The sequence below is a fragment of the Phragmites australis genome, chromosome 23 (genome assembly GCF_958298935.1).
Source record: "Phragmites australis chromosome 23, lpPhrAust1.1, whole genome shotgun sequence".
Taxonomy (NCBI): Eukaryota; Viridiplantae; Streptophyta; class Magnoliopsida; order Poales; family Poaceae; genus Phragmites; species Phragmites australis.
The window spans coordinates 2,259,401-2,279,910 of record NC_084943.1 but is presented as its reverse complement, the minus strand read 5'-3'; the positions used below and the strand labels follow the sequence as shown (position 1 = coordinate 2,279,910).

At 45.4% G+C, this 20,510-nt stretch overlaps 2 protein-coding genes across 4 annotated transcripts; one reads left to right on the top strand and one right to left on the bottom strand.

The window, feature by feature from the left end:
- Window positions 1–13,712: 13,712 nt before the first annotated feature.
- Window positions 13,713–14,678, top strand: LOC133906562 (RING-H2 finger protein ATL74-like). Its single transcript, XM_062348506.1, has one exon. The coding sequence runs from the start codon at window positions 13,933–13,935 to the stop codon at window positions 14,491–14,493; it is 561 nt and encodes a 186-aa protein (XP_062204490.1). The 5' UTR covers window positions 13,713–13,932; the 3' UTR covers window positions 14,494–14,678.
- A 1,638-nt stretch (window positions 14,679–16,316) lies between these two features.
- On the bottom strand, window positions 16,317–17,947 carry LOC133906561 (chalcone isomerase-like protein 2). Of its 3 annotated transcripts, none has more exons than XM_062348504.1 (5): window positions 17,841–17,947; window positions 17,688–17,761; window positions 17,379–17,474; window positions 16,905–17,290; window positions 16,317–16,811 (listed from the first exon to the last, which is right to left on the bottom strand). In XM_062348504.1, coding segments are annotated over exons 2-5 (645 nt in total). In that variant the 5' UTR covers window positions 17,689–17,761; window positions 17,841–17,947; the 3' UTR covers window positions 16,317–16,649. The 3 variants fall into 3 exon arrangements, with proteins under 3 accessions (XP_062204488.1, XP_062204489.1, XP_062204487.1); XM_062348505.1 differs by having other exon boundaries at window positions 17,846–17,909; XM_062348503.1 differs by lacking the exon at window positions 17,841–17,947 and having other exon boundaries at window positions 17,688–17,834.
- Window positions 17,948–20,510: the final 2,563 nt, after the last annotated feature.

Genomic DNA, 20,510 nt, shown 5'->3' with positions numbered 1-20,510 from the left:
GACACCGGAGATCAAGAATTGTTTCATCAAAGAAGTTGGTTCATATTGCCAACATTGTCAAGTCACCGGACACCACACAAGGGAGTGTCCAATTCCTACCAAACCTCTCCCTATTTTGCCTTCTAAATACAAGTCCACATTTAATGATCATCATTTTCTATTACATAAGCTTAAAAATGGTAAAATTATGGCAAAATTCATTGGAACTCAAGCTAAGGGCAAACTTCCTAGGCAACTTTGGGTGCCTAAATCTCTTGTATCTCACATAAAAGGTACCAAACTTGGTTGGGTACCTAAACAAAAGGCTTGATCACATGTGTGTAGGTGAACTACAAAGCCGGTGGAAAACATTGGGTGCTTGATAGCGGATGTACACAACATATGACCGGCAATGTAACGATGTTCACCTCGCTAGAAGATGAAGTGGATAATCATGATAAAGTCACTTTTGGTGATAACTCTAAGGCAAATGTGGTAGGTTTGGGTAAGGTGGCTATCTCAAAAGATCTCTCTATTTCCAATGTTCTTTTAGTAGAATCACTTAGCTTCAATCTACTCTCCGTAGCTCAACTATGTGATTTGGGTTTCACATGCTTGTTTAGTGATGTTGATGTTACCATAACGAGTAAGAAGCATAATGACCTAATATTCAAAGGATTTAGACATGGACATATCTATCTTGTGGATTTTTCCTCTAATGATGCTAGCTTGACTACATGTCTCTTCACCAAGACATCTATGGGTTGGCTTTGGCATCGTCGGCTTGCACACATTGGGATGAGCCAACTCAAGAAGGTATTCAAAAATGGGAAGGTGGTTGGTGTGAAGGATGTGATTTTCGAGAAGGACAGGTTGTGTAGTGCGTGTCAAGCCGGAAAACAAGTTGCAAGTCCTCATCCATACAAGTCCATGATGTCTACGTCAAGACCCTTGGAACTTCTACACATGGACCTCTTCGGACCAACTACCTACAAAAGTCTTGGTGGTAATTTATATTGTCTTGTCATTGTTGATGATTATACAAGATATACTTGGACTTTCTTTTTAGATGACAAAGGAAAGACCGTTGAAATCTTCAAGAAGTTCGCAAAAAGGGCTCAAAATGAGTTTGAGTCCATACTTGTGAAGATCCGGAGTGACAATGGGACGGAGTTCAAGAACACTCAAATTGAAGATTTTTGTCAAGAAAGAGGCATCAAACATGAGTTTTCATCAACCTACACACCTCAGCAAAATGGCGTAGTAGAAAGGAAGAACAAGACCTTGATTACACTTGCAAGAGCAATGTTAGATGAGTATGGTACTCCGGAGAAGTTTTGGGCGGAAGCAATCAATACGGCATGCCATGCTTCTAACCGAGTCTACCTCCATCGACTATTGAAAAAGACGCCATACGAGCTTCTTATTGGGAGAAAACCCAATGTCTCTTACTTCCGGGTGTTCGGGTGTAAGTGTTTTATCTACAAGAAAAAGGAACGCCTAGGCAAGTTTGAAAAACGTTGTGACATTGGTTTTCTTGTTGGCTATGCATCAAACTCCAAAGCATATCGAGTATTCAACAATGCCACCGGCTTTGTTGAAGAAACTTGTGATGTGGAGTTTGATGAATCTAATGGCTCCCAAGGAGAGGATATTTCTTGTGATGATGTAGGTGATGAACCCTTGAGAGATGCAATGAAGAATATGGCAATTGGGGATATCAAGCCTAAGGAGGACGATGAAGATGTACCCTCTACTTCAATACCACACACCTCAATGGCACCACAAGTTGATAAAGATGAAGACAAAGATGATCAACCACTTCCATCACATGATGTCCATATCTCTCAAGAGGAAGCTCAAGCTCAAGCTCAAGATGTTGGATCACCACAAAATACACCTCAACAACCACAAGTGAAGCATACACATATTTCCAAGGATCACCCGATTGACTTGATCATTGGAAGTCCATCTAGGGGAGTACAAACTCGCTCTCGTCAGTGTGCTTCATTTTGTGAACATTACTCGTTTGTCTCTTGTTCAGAACCCACACATGTAGATGAGGCTCTCACTGATCCTGATTGGGTGATGGCAATGCAAGAAGAACTCAACAACTTTACTCGAAATGAGGTATGGATACTTGAGGAAAGGCCTCAAGACAAGAACATAATTGGAACAAAGTGGGTCTTTCGCAACAAGCAAGATGAACATGGTGTGGTGGTACGCAACAAGGCAAGACTTGTCGCACAAGGCTTTGCACAAATTGAAGGTTTGGATTTTGGCGAAACATTTGCTCCCGTGGCAAGGCTTGAGGCCATCCGTATCCTTCTAGCATTTGCTTCACATCATGACATAAAACTCTATCAAATGGACGTGAAAAGTGCATTCTTAAATGGCCTTATTAATGAACTCGTATATGTTGAACAACCCCCCGGTTTCAAAGATCCTAGATATCCTAATCATGTTTATAGGTTGGTCAAGGCACTTTATGGTCTCAAGCAAGCCCCACGAGCTTGGTATGAACGCCTACGTGACTTCCTCATCAACCAAGGATTCAAGATCGGGAGGGTGGACACCACATTGTTCACAAAAATCATCGACAATGAGCTTTTCTTGTGTCAAGTTTATGTTGATGATATAATATTTGGTTCAACTAACAAAGAGTTTTGCAAGGAATTTGGTGATATGATGTCTAAGGAGTTCGAGATGTCGATGATTGGTGAGCTAAATTACTTTCTTGGATTCCAAATCAAGCAATTAAAGGAAGGGACATTCATCAATCAAGAGAAGTACACGAGAGATATCCTCAAGAAGTTTAAGATGGAAGAGTGCAAGCCAATCAAGACCCCCATGCCTACAAATGGACATCTCGACTTGGATGAAACGGGTAAATCGATTGACCAAAAACTCTATCGTTCGATGATTGGGTCACTCCTTTACCTTACCGCATCTAGGCCCGACATAATGTTTAGTGTATGCATGTGCGCTCGTTTTCAAGCTAATCCTAAGGAATCTCATCTTTGTGCGGTAAAAAGAATCCTTAGATACCTAAAGCATACACCTAGCATAGGCTTGTGGTACCCAAAAGGCGCTAGTTTCATACTGCTTGGATACTCGGATTCGGACTTTGCCGGATGCCGTGTGGATCGCAAGAGTACTTCAGGTGGGTGCCACTTGCTAGGGCGATCCCTAGTCTCTTGGAGTTCTAAGAAGCAAAATTCAGTAGCCTTGTCCACAGCTGAAGCAGAATACATTGCCGCCGGAGCATGTTGTGCTCAAATCCTCTATATGAAGCAAACCTTGTTAGACTTTGGTGTTCGTCTAGAGAAGGTTCCACTCCTTTGTGATAATGAGAGTGCCGTAAAAATTGCTAACAATCCCGTTCAACACTCCCGCACAAAGCACATTGATATCCGTCATCACTTTCTAAGAGACCATGTGGCAAACAATGATATCTCTCTTAGTAGTGTTCGATCGGAAGATCAATTGGCGGATATCTTCACTAAACCTCTAGATGAAGCCACTTTTAGTAGATTACGAAATGAACTAAATGTGATCGATGCTTCTAATGTCATTTGATACCTTGTCATATAGATGCATTCAAAATAGGACCTTGTCTAACCTTCTCAAGGTAACGGTGGACATGGGTTTTGCTTGAAATGGTGGGTCACTAGTTCTTCTCAAGGCATGTTGTTGGGTTCACCATGAAGAAGCTTGAGAAGGGAAGTAATATGACAAGATAGATTAATTTTACGCTTCGCATTCACATGTCATATAATATGCACTCATGTCTACTTTCATGCATATGTCTTACATTGCTTAAGCATTGGTGGTAGAGAGATCACAAAGGAGAATATCACTCTTTGAGATTACAGTTCGCTCTCAATGTGAACGTACACTTCTAAAAGTGTGATTAGAAAGATATAAGTGCTTAATGCCTATTGAGTCATGACCTAGCGAATTTAAAGCCTTCATCTTTAAGTTCATAGGAAATATGGCTCAAATATTTCCTTGGTGTTTTCTACCATCTTATTTGGCTCTTATTTGATTATTTCAAAAATTATATATGTTAGAGCCTTTTTGGCAAATATTTGTAAATGAGAGTTTGAGAGGGTAAGGGATTCACTCAAACTGGTCCAAATATGTGTTTATGTTGAGTGGTTATTTGAAACTTGGACTCAGTGAGAGAAATTAGTTCAGCCTGGTTTTTCTCATATCACCGGATAGTCCGGCGCTCCTTTCATTTTACCAGCGGAATATCCTGTGATCTCTGTCTCAAATCAGTTCAACCATGACAATAGTCCGGTGATGTTATGTTGTGATCAGCGGAAAGTCCGGTGAGTATAATAGGTTTCGGCCTTCAAAAATTTAGTTCTGCAAAAATTAGTCCGCTGTCTTTTCCTGGTGATCAGCGGAATATCCGGTGATGTCATCCGGTGCTAAATATAACCTCAGCGGAACATCCGGTGAACAGAGTTTTTCGATCCCTGAAAGTTGGTTCTGCAAAAAATAGTCCGGTGGTCTATCCGGTGCTCTCTGTTGCCTCCACCGGATTATCCGGTGCTTTCAAAAACTGCGGGACCCACCTGTCATATATGTCTTCCCGGTCGGCCGGCTCTCTCACTTTTTCGCCGCCGCTCGTACGTCGTCGCGCGACCTCGCCGACTCGCCGCCTCCCAGTTCCGTAGCGCCGCCGCCGGAGTTGCGCCGTCCACCGGCGCCACCAGTTCGCCACCGCCGGCTCTCCGCCCGTCGCTGCGCTGAGGTCCCGCGCGCAGAGCTGCCTCCGCCGTGCCCTCCTCACCGCCGCCGCTCCTCTTGCGCCGCCGGCTATCATCTCCGGCATCACCACCGCCTCCTCTCTCTCTCCTTCATCGTGGTGAGCACATTTGTGGCCGGTGTACTCAAATTGATGAAGCCCTAGATCAAATTCATACAATTGTGTGCCAAAATTCATGAAATTTCTTCAAAAATCAAAGCAAATTTGATCCAATTTGTTTCTATTCCATCTTTTAGACATGAATTGAGTACATGTTAGTCAAAATTGCGCATAATTTGGCCAAATTCGTGATTATTCAAGACAATCCATGCAAATTCCATTCAAATTCATGTAAATTTGAGTCAATTTCTCTCAAATTTGGGATCATTCAGTTTCAATTGACATAAATTGAGAGCATGTTCATCAATTATGCGTCTTCCTTGTTAAATCCGTTGACTTTAATACAAATTTGCCTCAAAATCATGTCAAATTAGATGAATTGTGTCAAATCTTGCCTCTTGCCGTGATCAAATCAAGAAATTAGCTTCATCTCCACCTTTTCATCACCTACTAGGGCATGTTCATCTGTTTGTACCATATATCGCTCATTTCACTCAAATTCAAGCAAAATCGTTCACATTTGCTTCAAATTCATGCCTATTTTGATTAATTTGCCCAAATTCACGTCTTCCTCTATGCAATTGATCAATATCTATTGTCTCTTGCCTATATCCATAGCATGATTGTCTCAATTCATATCCATCCATGCTTAGGGTTCCGTTTAGGGTTAATTTCATTCGAAATCTTAAACCCAATATGATCACTCATCTCTATTTCACGTTGCATCTGTCAGATGGGTCGTAATCGCAATGACAAGGGCAAGGGCAAGACAATTGAGCAGCCTAAGCAGAAGAAGTCAAAGACTCAGAAGGAATGGGACAGAGCGCTTGCTGCTGTTGATGCCTACAACAGGCAGGAGGGTTTTGTGATCAGAGATGAGACCACCCCTCCTACACGTCGTTCCACTCGCACTCGTGCTTCCGGGAGGTCAGGTTCGACGCCTTCCAGCCGGTCAGGGGGCCGGAAGAGGGTTCGCCAGGAGCTAGAGGCAGTAGAGACACACCAGCAACAGTCCGAGCAGTCCGAGCAGTCTGAACAGCAGCAGCAGTCCGAGCAGTCTCAGCCGCAGCCTCCAGCTCAGGGAGAGGTTCGTTTGCTTGATCTCACGTCCTGCAAGGGTCCGAGGATCAAGAGGCTGAGATTCGTACCAGTCGAGGAGTGGTTCCCTGAGGTCAGAGAGGAGGGGATTGATCCCCGGTTCTGGACAGTGGTACAGGAGAGCTTCTATCGCTCATTTGGCAGGAAGAGCGTTCAGTTAAGTCAGCACAGGACGCTGAGATGGGAGTACTTGCAGTCAGCTGCAGGGGGAGCAGATGTGAGACGACACTTTGATGCATTCCCCGGTCTCACCGCTCTCCTTACTCAGGTGGACAGATATGTTGGGGATTGGGTCAGAGTATTCTATGCGACAGTATGGATCGCTCCCGACAGGTCGTTCATTCAGTTCATGTTTCAGGGAGAGGTCTACAAATTGTACCGGGCAGATATGCTCGAGGCTCTGAGGCTTCAGGAGAGTACCAGATTCTTGCATGAGGTCGTTCATCCGAACGCGCATCCTCCTCGTCGTCCTCTGACCGGTGGCGTTTTCCCGACGGATGACGAGATCCGTCTGTTGTTCAGGTCGCCTTTTCCTCCAGGTTCACTGAGACTGCCAGAGATGCTGACTCCAGAGGCAAGGGCAGTTCACTTTGCACTCAGACGCAGCCTGTTGCCTAGGATCGGGAACGCAGAGGCTATTACCAGTATCCAGCAGTGGTTGCTCTTATCTATCCTCACTCATCAGCAGTTCGACATTTTAGATCTCATCTTGTGTGAGATTGAGGATAACATAGCAGAGGGTCTGGGCAGACAGCAGCCATTCGCGCATTTCATCTCATATTTGTTGGCTCGCTCGATTCATTATCCAGAGCATCTTGGCGTCTACCAGCAATCCCCGAAGCGATTCCCAGACTATATTCCTAGCGCTCCGACGGACAGACGTCGCGGACAGCGTGCTATGGCGCAGGCTCAGCGGCAAATCCCAGCAGAGGAGCGAGACAGAGTTGCCGCTGAGGACCAGGCCCTTGCAGAGGCTGAGGCAGAGCTACCTCATGCCTTCATAGACTTGGATGACGACGATAGTGACTCGGAGGATATCGAGTTCATTCCACCACTCCCGAGACGTCATGATGCTGAGGCTGGTGGTTCTACTCAGGGTGCGCCTCAGACATCAGTTCCTTCCTCAGATACTGAGACAGCTACCACCGAGCCCTCTGCTGCAGTGCCTTCGGAGATCACTCTTATCCTTCGGCAGATGCAGCAGCAGCAGGCAGCTCAGGCAGAGGATGCTCGCCGCCGAGAGGAGCAGCAGTTTGCACTGATGCAGTCACTACAGCAGCAGCAGCAGGCCATGTTTGCAGCACTTCAGGCAGACCGTGAGAACAACGCCAGATTGTTCTCCGTTCTTTTCCAGGCACAGGGCCTTCAGTTGCCAGCTCCAGCACCTGCTTCAGCTCCTGCCCCGAGTCATCTCCCAGGAAGTGTCAGTGCACTCTTGCGTACTCCAGGGTCCGATTTCCCTCTGTCAGCTCTCTTGGCCTCCGGAGTGTACTCTCTGCCTGCTGGGATGTCTCAGAGGCCCGTGTTACCATCGTTGACTTCTCCTATACCCACTGGCCCTCTGAGTTTCGAGGACACTCCACAGCCGACAGTCCCCGAGCAGCAGCAGCCAGTCATCTCTCCTCATGTCCCTCAGCTGTCAGTTGTGCCTTCTTCAGTCGCTGAGCCAGCACTTGACGCTCCAGATGCTGCTCTTCAGTCAGTGCAGGATCAGATCGTTGAGGCGACAGCAGCTGCGGGTCACAGTTCGTCCAGCTCTGACTCCGAGGCCGACGGTTCTCAGTTCGTCGTGGCACCTTCTTCGACACCATTGGGTCCTCCATCTTCTCCAGCTCCGGCTGCTTAGTCATGTCCTTTTTTTTTTCTTTCTCTTTTTGGTGCTTAGATGCCAAAGGGGGAGAGTCTAGTAATAGGGGGAGTTGGTAGAGAAAGTATCTGGTGAGTCTAGTGAGATTTTGATTCAGGGGGAGGTTAGATTTTTGGGTAGCTAGTTTTGAAATGTTGGATCTTATGGATTGATTTTGATGTTATGACAGGCTATCTGGCTCTGTATATGGATGTGTTTCGCCTGTCATCACATTGTGTTTATTTTCATGCTCGCATAATTCCTACCTATTCTAGCATGATAGTTTTGTAGCGCTAGGCTTTATCTCGCTTTTATTGCTTTATACATTCTTTTGCCTAGTATGATAGGTTGCTCTTCAAATTCATATCTCTATTGTTATTTGTGTTGTCATCAATCACCAAAAAGGGGGAGATTGTAGCATCTAGGCCCCTAGGTAAGTGGTAAGTGTTTCGGTGATTAATGACAACCATATTACTGTGACTAACAATTTGTTTTGAAGGGAATCAAAAATTCAGTATACAATGACATTTGGTTAATCTTGGTCCCTAAAAGTGCTTATATGGACAATCAAAGGACATATGCTTTAAGACTAAGGATCTTCTAGTTCTAAGTATCACAAAGGAGATGAAGGATACTTAGAGTAGTATAGGTCTCCTTTTTTTCTTTTTGTCTTTTGACCGTACTATAAAGGGGGGCTAAAAGTAGTAGCTTGACTTAGTGAGTCTAGACGTAGATGATGCACACTTGTTAAATTCTAGCACTAGGTAGAGCATACAAGTCCATGGTGAAACTATCAAGGAATTAGAGCTCAAAAAGAGTTGAATTGGACAAGTTCACAAAACATTTATTCACCGGATTATCCTCTGATGGATGTCTAATACTCACCGGATAAACACTAATTGAGGCATCCGAATTATATGAAAAATTTCAGAAGTGTTACACCGGAATATCCGGTGCTGAAAGTCCGGTGACCACCGGAGCTTTTCCAGCAGAGAAAATTTTCGGAGAAAAACAATTTTGTACCCACCGGATTATCCGGTGAATGCATAATATGAACACCGGACTATTTCTTGCAGAGAGCATTGCTTCGGGCCACAGTGGAAAATTACGTTCACAGGATTATCCGGTGACTTAGCTGGCAGACCACCGGAGAAATGTTGTGAAGAAACTCAGACAAATTGAACTCACCGGATTATCCGGTGGTAGCAAAAATATCACCGGAGTATTTCTTGCAGAAGGTTCTGAAATTCGAAGGGTCGGGTGAGTTGTACTCACCGGATTATCCGGTGTTGACTGTTGTTCACCGGAGTTTATCACCGGACAAATGTTGCCGTGCAACGGCTAGTGACAGCTGGCTCTGGGTTTGAACCCACCGGACTATCCGGTGATCTTAAGGATACAGCCAGCGGATTATCCGGTGATTACAGTAAAATGAGAGTGGTTAGCCAACGGCTAATTTTTGATCTCTAGGCTATAAATACCCACTCAGTTGGTTTCAACAGTTGCTCTTGCAACCCTGTAGCAGCTCATACACTTGGTGTGTCATTTAGAGGCAAGAGAGGGAGCACTTGTGTCCATTTTAAGTTCTTAGTTGAGGATTAAGGACTTCTTTGAGTGCTTGGAGAGTAACAAGTGTGCATCTAGCTGTTGTCTAGGCTTGGTCTTTGTCAAGTGAAGCTTGAGGCTTGTTACTCTTGGTGGTTGGCAACACCTAGACGGTCTTGGTGATCGGAGGATTTCTCGGTGAGCTCTTGGAGCAATTGTGGGAGCCCCGAAAAAGAGGATGTACTTGGTTTGATACCCGCCAATCCGGAGATGGAGAAAGGGTAATCAAGAGGGAGCACTTGAGCCTTGGTGACTCAAGGGGGAGCGACATCCTTGGTGGATGCTCCAACGAGGACTAGGGGGAAGTGCCAACTTCTCGAAACCTCGGGAAAAAATCGGTGTTGTCTTCTCTGACTCTTTACTTTCTTGCATCTTATTTTGAGCTTTGTTATTATTGCAAGTTCTTCTTGGGAATTATCTTTCTTAGTTAATTCTTGCGTGGTTAGCTATCTTGTGCTAGTTAAAATTCTTTACTTGCGTTTCTTATAAGTTTTATTTGGTCAAGTAGTGGTTAATTAAAAAAAAAAATTTAATATCCTAATTCACCCCCCCCTCTTGGGCTATTCGATCCTTTCATCTGCAGTTCGAAGAGTCCGGATAATTATCCAAACACTCCGCAACCCGGAGAGTTCGGAGAATTGCCCGGGGTCTCCAGCCTCCTGTACTTTTTCGACGTTGTTAGATGGCAAAGTTTGTTATTTATTCGTATGTCTTACACTTTTAGCATGTTATTATGCATATTGTAGCATACATTATGCATATTGTAGCATGCATTGTTGCACTTTATTCATACTCATCATTGCATACGTTCTTCTTTAGTGAGCGAAGAACCGGCGTGTGACACGGGCGCAGTTGAAGACGATGCCAATCTCGCTGAATGTTGCGAGTGTTGCGCGGGTAGCATTAGGTAATCACCTGAGCAGCAAGGCAAACATATAAGCATACTCCTCCTATTAATTTGGATCATATGTGTCATATGTGATAAATTATATTTTATGTATGTATGTTGTGCATGAGTTCGAGTCGATATCGGGTTTATGATGGGTAGAACCTATGTTGATGCATTAAAATTCTCCTGACTTGAATCATTGTTGATCCGTATCCTTGTAGCCTGGGTTTAATATGATGTTATCTAACTTAAAATATCATTCAGGATGCTTAGAAGTACTTAGGTCCTCGGTAAAAGTCGAGCGATGAAATATTTCATCGTTCGCGAGCATAGACTTTAATTACTTGCACAATGATCATAATGATGGGGTTGATGATGTTGGTTGGATAAGTTGTGAGGATGAGAAGAGATGTGGACGGTGTTAGGGATGTTTGTCCTGTTCGGATGTGGAGTTTCCCTGGGTAGGTCAGGAGAGAGACCCAGACACCATAGACCGCTTGCATCGTTTAAGCACCGATCGTTGTTCCAATTGGCTTTAGCACTTTCCGTGCTTACTACATATCGCATATGGAAACGATAAACCGATTACATTTGTAGCTGTGGCTTTTTGGCGTGCGGGTCGATGGTGTTGAGCATGAGGCCAATTGGGGTATTTATTTTTCTCCGGAAGTAGTTCTAGATGACCCCACACATATCAGCGTATGATCAAACGGTCAAAACTTATTAGAAAAGTTTGACATGAGTACTCCCTTGTATGGATCTGTGTGGTCATACAAGTTGTATGGTTCTCAAATCGTGTAGGTAAAGGAGTACCCTCTGCAGAGTGTAAAAATATTTCGAAATGTCGCGCTCTCGGTCATGAGCATGTTTTTGTCTATTTGCAGCAGTCATAGCGTTACGAGTGTGGATTGATGGTATGAGATTGTGCTTTACATATATTAGTCCTATGGTTCCTTTTCATTATGTTCAATTGATGTTTATGAGTTAGTATGTTACTTTGATCAAGTATGGATGCTCACATATGTGTATGTCAAATTTGCTTTTGCATATGAAATTTACTTAACCATGTGGCTGCATCCTTGCTAATATCCAAATGCATAATCCTTGGAGTCGGGCTATTTATAAGTGTCCATTATGAATTAAGTCTTGTGAGTATATTTGTACTTACGCTGCAATTTCAAGTGCTATCGGTGAGGAGGAGTTGGTCTTTTGCTACTTCGCACCTGCCGAGGGTGGTGGCGGGTATGAGTAGGCAGCTGCTCAGAGGTCGTGCTTTTGTGATGGAGTCTAAGGGCATATGGCTTCATCCTTATTTTGTTGTATAGTCTTTAGTCTTTCGCTGCGTAGTTTCTTTTGTTGGTTAGGAGTTAAGTCGATTTTTATCTTCTCATAGCTCTCTTTTACTGTAAATTGTAATAACTTGGTAAATATTTAAAAAACTTATAATTTAATGTTAATACTCGCTCTTTATTAAGTTGTGTTGTGATGTTAAACTTTGGAAAGATATGTGTTTCGAATCTTGGACATAAAACACGTGTCGAGACTACCGAGATGGTATTCCGATTAGTCATGAGAGTCGTAATTAAGAAAATGATCGACTTAATGATTAATTAGAATACTGTTTGGACGGTTCCTCACACGTGCCCCCTTGTAACAGGCTCCGATCAATATAACACAAACATGATATAGGATTATTATCCTTAGTGATGTCCGAACCTATCTAGAAATTACTCTGTGTGTTCCTTTGATTCGTTTGCGCAAGATATCTTTCATCTATTTTACAAATTCATAATATCGATGGTTCGCTAATCGTCAAAAAAAAAACTAGCATCTCATATAGTTGGAGAATTCATTACATATTTTCCAACTAGCAAGATTCACGTCACTCTCACATGGATGAGCTCGAGTATGTGATATTAAGGCTTTCACTTTCTAGAGTATGAAATGGACCTTTTATGAACATAAGTGGCCACTCAATCCTCCGTACAAAATATTTAGTCTTTTTATAGGATCAACATTAAGTTTTGTTAATTTCAATTTGCTAATACATATGCCAATTGTTCAATTTGCTAATACGTGTGATCAGGCAACAGGTTAGCGGTGGGGTTAGGGCTTTGGGTTGCCGACGGTAGATTCCCGATGGGCGGCAGGTTTAGAGGAAGGTCGGCAGTGGCAGGCTGGTCCGATGGAGGAGGTGGGCGCGGGGGCGGAGCTGTGAGGCGGTAGGGACGCTGTTGGCCATGGGTGACGGAGGACGGTCGGTGGGCAGTGCCGGGGCGCGAGCGAGCAGAGATAGGCTGGCGGAGCTGGTTAGTGCGGCAGCGAAGGATTCGATGGCAGGAGCGCTGCAGGACAAATGGAGGAGGGTAGGAGGTGGGGACGAGGATCCGGTGGCGGGAGGCGTCGACGCGGTGAGGCGGGAGGTGGGTGGAGACGGTTGGAGGTTGAAGATGGACGAGGGCCGTTGAATCATAATTTTATGGTTTAGATTCATCATCTGAATTTTTAAAAAATTAGGCGACTGAGATATAGCATTTACCTTTTTTTTTTTGGAAAAAAGAAGTCATATCCCCAACTCTGCTCGACAAAGTTGGTTTTCTCCTAGTGTTAGAATGGAATCGTCCATTCACCATCAAGACTCGAATTGATTGTTCCCAATATATGGCCAATGGGTGTTGCATATATGACTAGTTTGTGGTAAGCTGCAACATCTCTCCAACATATCTGAGTAGCTTTCAAGTGGTACGTGCATGCAGTTAAGCAGAAAAGGAATTATGATACTCCATCATAGGAAGTGTTGCAATGGCATCGAGACGAGGAAGATGGAGGAATGGTATGAGTAGGAAAGTGTCCCCAACTGCTTCCATATTTTCTTGGATGTTTGCGGAAAGAGGCGCACTCTCTTTCAGCACCACGAGTGATCCAATTAGCATTAATTGTTACTTGCTGCTCCAAAGTCAAATACAGCTACCGACGAGAACCATGTCTGGACTTAGGGGGTTAGTGGAGGTGGAGGTGATTATAGTATTTATCTGCTATGGATTAAATTATAAATTTGCTCTTTATGTGTTTTATATATTAGATTTTGTAGTGGTAAGCGATATATCTATCGGTAATAAGACGTTTGTGATAACTTATCAATCTAAAATCTCCGTATCTTCAGTCAGTCTTTATTAGATGTCGTGTGATGGTGTAGGTGTGTACTTTACGCCTATGTTGTACTGAGTTAAAAAGAAAAGAGTACAGATACCGACATTAGCATTGCTTACACGGAAGAGGAAGGCAAAAAGCTAGCTAGCTAGCTCATGAGCCAGCCGGCGCTTTCACTCTCACTCTCACTTTCACGACCAGCTGCGGTGCAAGGGAAAGATCGAGAAAGGTGACATGGACTCGATCGAAGACGACGCCACGCCTACTACATTCGTCTCGATCGATTCGTTTCTCTCATGCATGGCCTGGGCATTATATGCATGTGAGCAAATGCCAAACGAAAAAGAAACATCTCTACGTTCTGTCCTGCCTCACAAACACGATCCATGCGACCTCTCCTCAGGTGCAGAGCAACTCTTTCCTACAGCGATCTTGACACGCGCGGCCGGCACCAATTCATTTGATTGAAGCGCGCGCGCGCGCACCATGCGACGGCTCAGTGACAACCCCACCGCCGACGATGCATCCACGGCGCCGCTGCTGGTCACGCCAGCCTCGGCGTCGGCAGCGAGGGGCGGGGCCTTGCTGCCACCCGCGGGCGGGAGCAGCGCAAGCTTCGACGCCAACATGATCATCATCCTCGCAGCGCTGCTCTGCATCCTCATCTGCGCCCTCGGCCTCAACTCCCTCGTCCGCTTCGCGCTCCACTGCGGCCGCACCCTCACCGTCGCCGCACCACCTGCCGCCGCCGCAGCAGCGGTCGCAGCTCCAGCCACTGGTGCAGGTCTGAAGAAGCGGGATCTGAGGAAGATACCGGTGCAGGTGTACGAGGCCAAGGCCAGCGTCCCGGGCACGGAGTGCGCCATCTGCCTCGGCGAGTTCGCCGACGGCGAGAAGGTGCGCGTTCTCCCGAGGTGCCACCACGGCTTCCACATGCGATGCATCGACATATGGTTCGCCGAGCACTCTTCATGCCCGATATGCCGGATCTCATTTCTTGATGAGGGTGGCGCCGGCGAGGCAACGGTGGCCGGGGAACGGACTTAGCGCCTGTCGGACAGGTCCTCAACTATTGGTTTGCAATTTCTTGTACTGTAAGGGTTAGAGTGCAAAATACATTGTTTTGTTCCTAACTGTTTTGCTATTTTTTTTCAATACGGTGTTACTGATACCTGTAAATTGGCATCGAAATTTTGTGAAAACACAGGGGGCTAGCGTCTTTGTCATTTCGATTTGTTGTTTGTCTGCTTTCATGATTTTCTGTCTATTTTTTTAGAACATCTGAGATTTTTCCAGATTCTATCTTGTTTGTTTTCAAGCTAGTATTAGGTTTGGGTTGGAACACTGGAATAATAAAATGTAGGGATATTGAAAACAGAAAACAAAAGACTTTTGGCTGAAAAAAAAAGGAGAGACGTAGGTAGAATACGCATTGCGCCCCTCACAGGAAAAGTGAAATGAGATTTTTCTCATGTATATTTTCCTACGGATTTTGGAGACCCAAGAAATCTTATCCATGGATCAACCATTACAAGAAAATATCATAAGAATTGAAATCCTCAAAAATCCTGTCATTCGGAATAGTAAAACTAGATAAACTAACGTTCGCTAAAGGGCTTGTTGGGATCTTAAAGATTTAGTGTGTTCCTATCATTCGGAATGTTGGACTCTTCCTGGATTCCTTTTTGCTACTTATGATGAACTATTTCATATGAAATTACTAGAAGATTATTATGATATTTCTATCTTTGATATATACTGCTCGGCTTCCTGCTGACGTCGAGAACGATGACATCATTGGCGCCACTACCCTCATTCGAGGTGTTGCTATGATACCCCTCACCACTTGTTGGGGGTTTCTCTAGGTAAAAATCTTGCTTATGGTGTCCAAACTACGATGACGGTGTCTGCGGACGTCGTGCTCTCCTTGAAGGCATCACAGAGGATACACCCCCTGCCCCTGAGTTGCTACTGATGGTGTCTTGTGAGTGGATTTGGATCTTTGGCGGCGGCTTCATCCTTTTCGGCCCTTTCAGAGCTCTTGGTATTTTTCTTTGGTCGTGTATGTTTGGCTCGTTTGTGTTGCTCTCCACTTCTGATCAATTTTGGTGCTTAGGGCTAACCATGCTATTGTGAAGTCGAAGCTGCTCCATTGCAGGGGGCACGACAGAGCTTGGCAACGATGATGCAGTGAGGAAGTCATAGTTGGAGTCATCTTTGGCAGCATTATTCTACTGCTTAATCGGTCAATTGTAGTATGTAAGTGGATGTAGTGTCTCTTGTGATATGTTGCGCCGATGGAGTTTGTCTGTCGTGTATGAGATTTTTTACCGGTTGTTCCTTAAATCAACCGTGTGGTTGTGTAGTTTTCAAATCTAGTTTCTCTTATAAACTAGTTTAATTCTCTTCTTCAATAATAAACACGGCAATACTCTGTCCGTCCTTTTGGAAAATATACTCCCTCAAATTGGTCCACCAAAATGTAGCCCTATTCATCACTGATTTCCACTATGTTGCTACAAAAGGAATTCGCGTGTCATTTTCCATCTTTATTGCAAGCTCCCAACACTACTTGGATCCACTAGGCTTTGAGCAAAACAGATTCCAAGCCCCAATGTAATCTAACCACACACTGGATTACAAATTTTAACCGTATTCATTTGACTCGTGAAGACTCTACAAAAGGCGAAAAATAAGCAGAAACAAAATGATGAGCGGAGAGCAATCCTTCCTCTACTTGCAGGAAAGTTTAGAGCCGACGAGCTAGCTACTGCATTATCATCGCTCAATTGCTGAACCATACAATTAGCTGCGCGTCTCTTGAAATGAACAAGCTTGTCATTACAATAGCAACCAGGCAAATGAGAAGATAACATCAAGAAAAACATTACCGGTAGATAAAAATTTACAGGAAGCCACTGACAAACACAATTTATCTGAAATATCAGATATAGCGAACAAAATTCAAATAAAATTCTAATGAACATGATATTTTTTTTTTTCTACCGAGGTCCATCGATATACCCGGTAAACCGGGTTTATCACCGATAGTGTTTTCCTTGGATAACATTCATGCATTCCAGGAACCAGATAGTTGAAGAAAAAAAATAGTCTTATTTGCAATTTGCTGCAACACACGAGAGCCGAGGACAGAATTCACGAGCCCAATTAAGCTGGAAGCATATGAGCACTTCCAGCAGCAATCATGGGGAGAGCAGCGCTGCGAAATGCTCGGCCAGGCTCCGGACGGTCGTGGGAGAAACCGCGGATGTGCCGCCCAGGTACCACTTCTGGATCATCCCAGCCACGTTGTCGTTCTCCACCGTAATCTTCGCTTCATCCTTGCCTTCCGTCGCAAACGATATCTGCACATTCCAATTTGTAATTTTATTAATTCACTCGCATGGACAAGATTTCAGGTAATTAAAATGTATAATCAAATCTGAATATCGACGTGCCTCTGCAACTCCAGGAGTGGTCGGGAAGTGGAAGGTGATGACGGAGCTGGGCTTGAAATACTTGGACTGGAAGAACTCGGTGACCTTCTCGAGCGCCTCTTCCTCGTCATCCTCGTACTTGTCGACGGCGACGAGGCGGTCGCGCACGGAGCTCTCGAGCTGCACGCCGTACTGCGAGCCCTTGATCTCCTTGATCACCACCACCCTGAATAGCTTCTCCACAGGAGCTGAAACGAGGGCCTGAAAGAAAGCATCGTCTTCCACCAGCTCCTCGGCCTTCTTGCCCTTCCAGTCCTGTAGATGCTCGAGGACATTGCCCTTCTCGACATAGATCCCAATGGCGGTGTACTTTATCTGGAGGAAGTGGATCTCAATGTCCGTGATGCCTGCAAGACGTCAATTTCGAGACATGTATGTGCTCTGTTCCATGACCATGAACGATGGGTTGCTCAGAGCAGAGGCTGCCTGACATACCGTGAGCTAGGAGGGAGAGAGGCTTGCTGACGGCGATCTCCGCCGGGAATGCGATGCCTTCCACTTCCACGGTTTTCTTCTCAGCCTCCGAGCCCACTAAACATGCAACCAGGCAACAGATTACTACAACCAAATACTCTTTTCAGATGGATGATGCTCTATTGAAAGGGCACACATTTGTAACTTGTAAAGGCCCCTGACGATTTTTAGGCTTGTATTTTTTTAACCTATCAGTGTTCATGAAATTGGCCATGCAGCCTGTAGATTTGACAAGGATATCGTACGAAAATAATGAACGATGAAACTTACTTTTTCTTCTGCGGAGGTGAGTGAAGCCTTTGTGCTCTTGTGCAGTGAGAGCGAAGAAACCTGAAGGTAGCTAGCTGCAGGAACCAAGAGCAATTAAAAGAGTGTGAGAAGATGGATCGTCAGTGCATTGCAAATGCAAATTGCAACCGGGACCTAGCTGAGTTAGGTAGAAGGTGAGGCAGGAAGGGAGGCAGGTAGCTGAAGCAAGTGTGATCGACACTACACTGACTGATGTCAATGACACCAACCTACCACTGTGTGTGATAAGGTCCAAAGAAGTGAATGGAGTGGTAGGTGCATGCTGTGGCCAGCAACCGTTCAACCTGCGTTCGTTTTCTGTTCTTTTTCTCTCTTTTTTTCTGGAAAAAGAACACTGAGACAGGTTGAGAACTGGAATAACTGAAAGGGAAAAAGAAGGAACTCTGAGACAAGTTAAAAAAATACTGAGTATAACTGAATGATGCCCAGGTGATTAACAAAAAGGGGCCTTTTTATTTGTAGAGATGAGATTGGCAAGCGATGGATGGTGTTTGAGATCGCAATGCAAAGAAGGTGGCTATATTGGTTGGTAGGAATGAACAAGCTATGTGGAAGAGGGTTGGAGAGGATTAGTGAATGAGAATTGTTAGTTCTCTGTCGCCGTTTGAGATTTTGCTTATGTCCAGTCACATTTTGACCGTAAAGACATATTCTCACTATTGTAATCTATTGTCTTTTACGGTCACAGACTCGTGACCATGAAAGTCACCCCACAACCATAAGAACCGGTATAGATTACGGTCACGAGTAAGTGGCAGTTTCGTGACCATAAAAAGCAACAAGATTTACGGTTCTGCTGATAAGTTTTTAGCCATTTTCAGCAGATATTTTAAAAATACATCCTATATAACACTATTATAATATCCTCTTATATTATTACAGTATTTTTTATTTTTTTCTATCTCCGACAGCTACCCTATTTCCTATCTTCTATTACTCTTCTCCTTCCTCCAGACATACAGAACCTCTATAAACAGTATTGTGGTTGCTACAGTATTTCAGCAAATTTGGAGTACCCGATTCTCTCTCCTCAACACTGTAGCACTGGATACTGCATCTGCTGGAGAGTAAATTTGAGCGCTACAGTGTTTTGCGAGGTACTTGTCGGTGACATGGGAACCGGGGGGTCTCCGAGTTCCGAGACCAGGACAGCAGAGTGCCACGTGGCGCCCTCCCTCGGGCATTATCTCCCCGAGGTTCGAGAAGACCAAGTTCCAGGAGAGGGTGCTCGGAGCCATAAACAGTGGTCTCCGAGTACCCGAGTTCCCCGAAGACCTGAGAAGTACAAGTTCCGGGAGAGGGCGCTCGGGGCCATAAACAGTGGTTCCCGAGTACCCAAATTCCCCGAGGACCGAGAAAGGGTATATCCGGGAGAGTGTGCTCGGGGCTATGAACAGTAGTCCCCGAGCACCCAGAAGTTCCCCGAGGACTTGAGAAGCCCCTTGCCGGTGGACACCACAAGGGCTCAGCGGTGAGGTGTCAGCTGGTGAGAGGTTCGATGTTGCATTTAAGAGGAAGCGTGGCTTGTCACTTCCAACCACTCCTCCCACGCCTACTGTCAGCCCCTGCCACTCCCTGGCAGAGAGGCGTAGGGACATTTAATGCGGCGGGTCCCATCGTGCGTCATCCGGCGCGTCTCGGGATAACGTCGCAGGGCTCGAGGCATATCGTCTGCCGCCTTGCCGTGTCAGGATTGCTCTGACCGGGCGGGCACGCGGGGTTGCTCAGTGGCTGCCCGGTGGGCCCTCCCTGCTGCACCTGCTAAAAAGCGGAATGATGATGACAAGACCGGACAACGACGCATTTTCAACCCCCCGTAACATCAAACTGCAACCTATGATGGTTGCTTTACATTTATGACGTCTTGGGACTCGCGCCATCCTTTCTGGGCACGCCAGGCCGCCTCGATAGGATATAAGAAAGGGTGGGCACCCTGGAGAAGCACAGGTGAAGCAAAGGTTCAGAAGGTCGAGAGAAGTCTGAGGATCACGACATACGAAGCCGAGCAGAAGCTTAGAGAGGTTGGTTCTAGACTTAGACAAAAGTTTCTTGTAACACAAGAGATCCTCAGAGAGATATTCTTAAAGCATTTATTGCATACACATAGTAGTAGGGTATTACACTCTGTACGGTCCGAACCTGTCTAAAATCCCCTGAGTATTTATTTCCTCTAGCATCCGATCGTCCACTCCACCTATATCTCATTTACTCCCATTTAATTCACGTACGATGTAGATTCAGAACCATCCCTCCGACCGAATCTCAAAGGGGTTCCTCCGGATCCCCACTTATGGAGTTCATCCTCCGGTAGTACTGTAGCAATAGAAACTAAATCTGCTAGAGATGGCCTTACTGTTACAAATGTGACTCAATCACCTGACAAACAGACATGCCCAATTCGGCAGCACTCTTAGTTCAAAGCAAATTGCATAGCATGGCCTGTAGTTATTTGTTTGCATGGCCTGCAGCTGCAGCCGATACCCTGCCCGTCTTAGTAGCCTGCATGTGGGTATACTCCGGCATGGCATTCAGATCAGCGACGGAGTGAGGAATAAATTTGAGGTATGGCAGGCTCACGGGCAGCCGGCATCGAACGAGCTTGCTGCTCACAGGCGGCTGTGTGCTGCCATGCCAGTGCGAGGTTGCGGGCTAGCCGCAGTGCTGCCTGCAGGAGCACGATAAGCGTCAGAGTGGGACTATTGCCGAATGCCGACGTCGAGTCACGGTCGAGAACGCTGAGGCCAGTCGCGCCGAGCGCCACCATTCGCTCACGCAGTGCAAGAT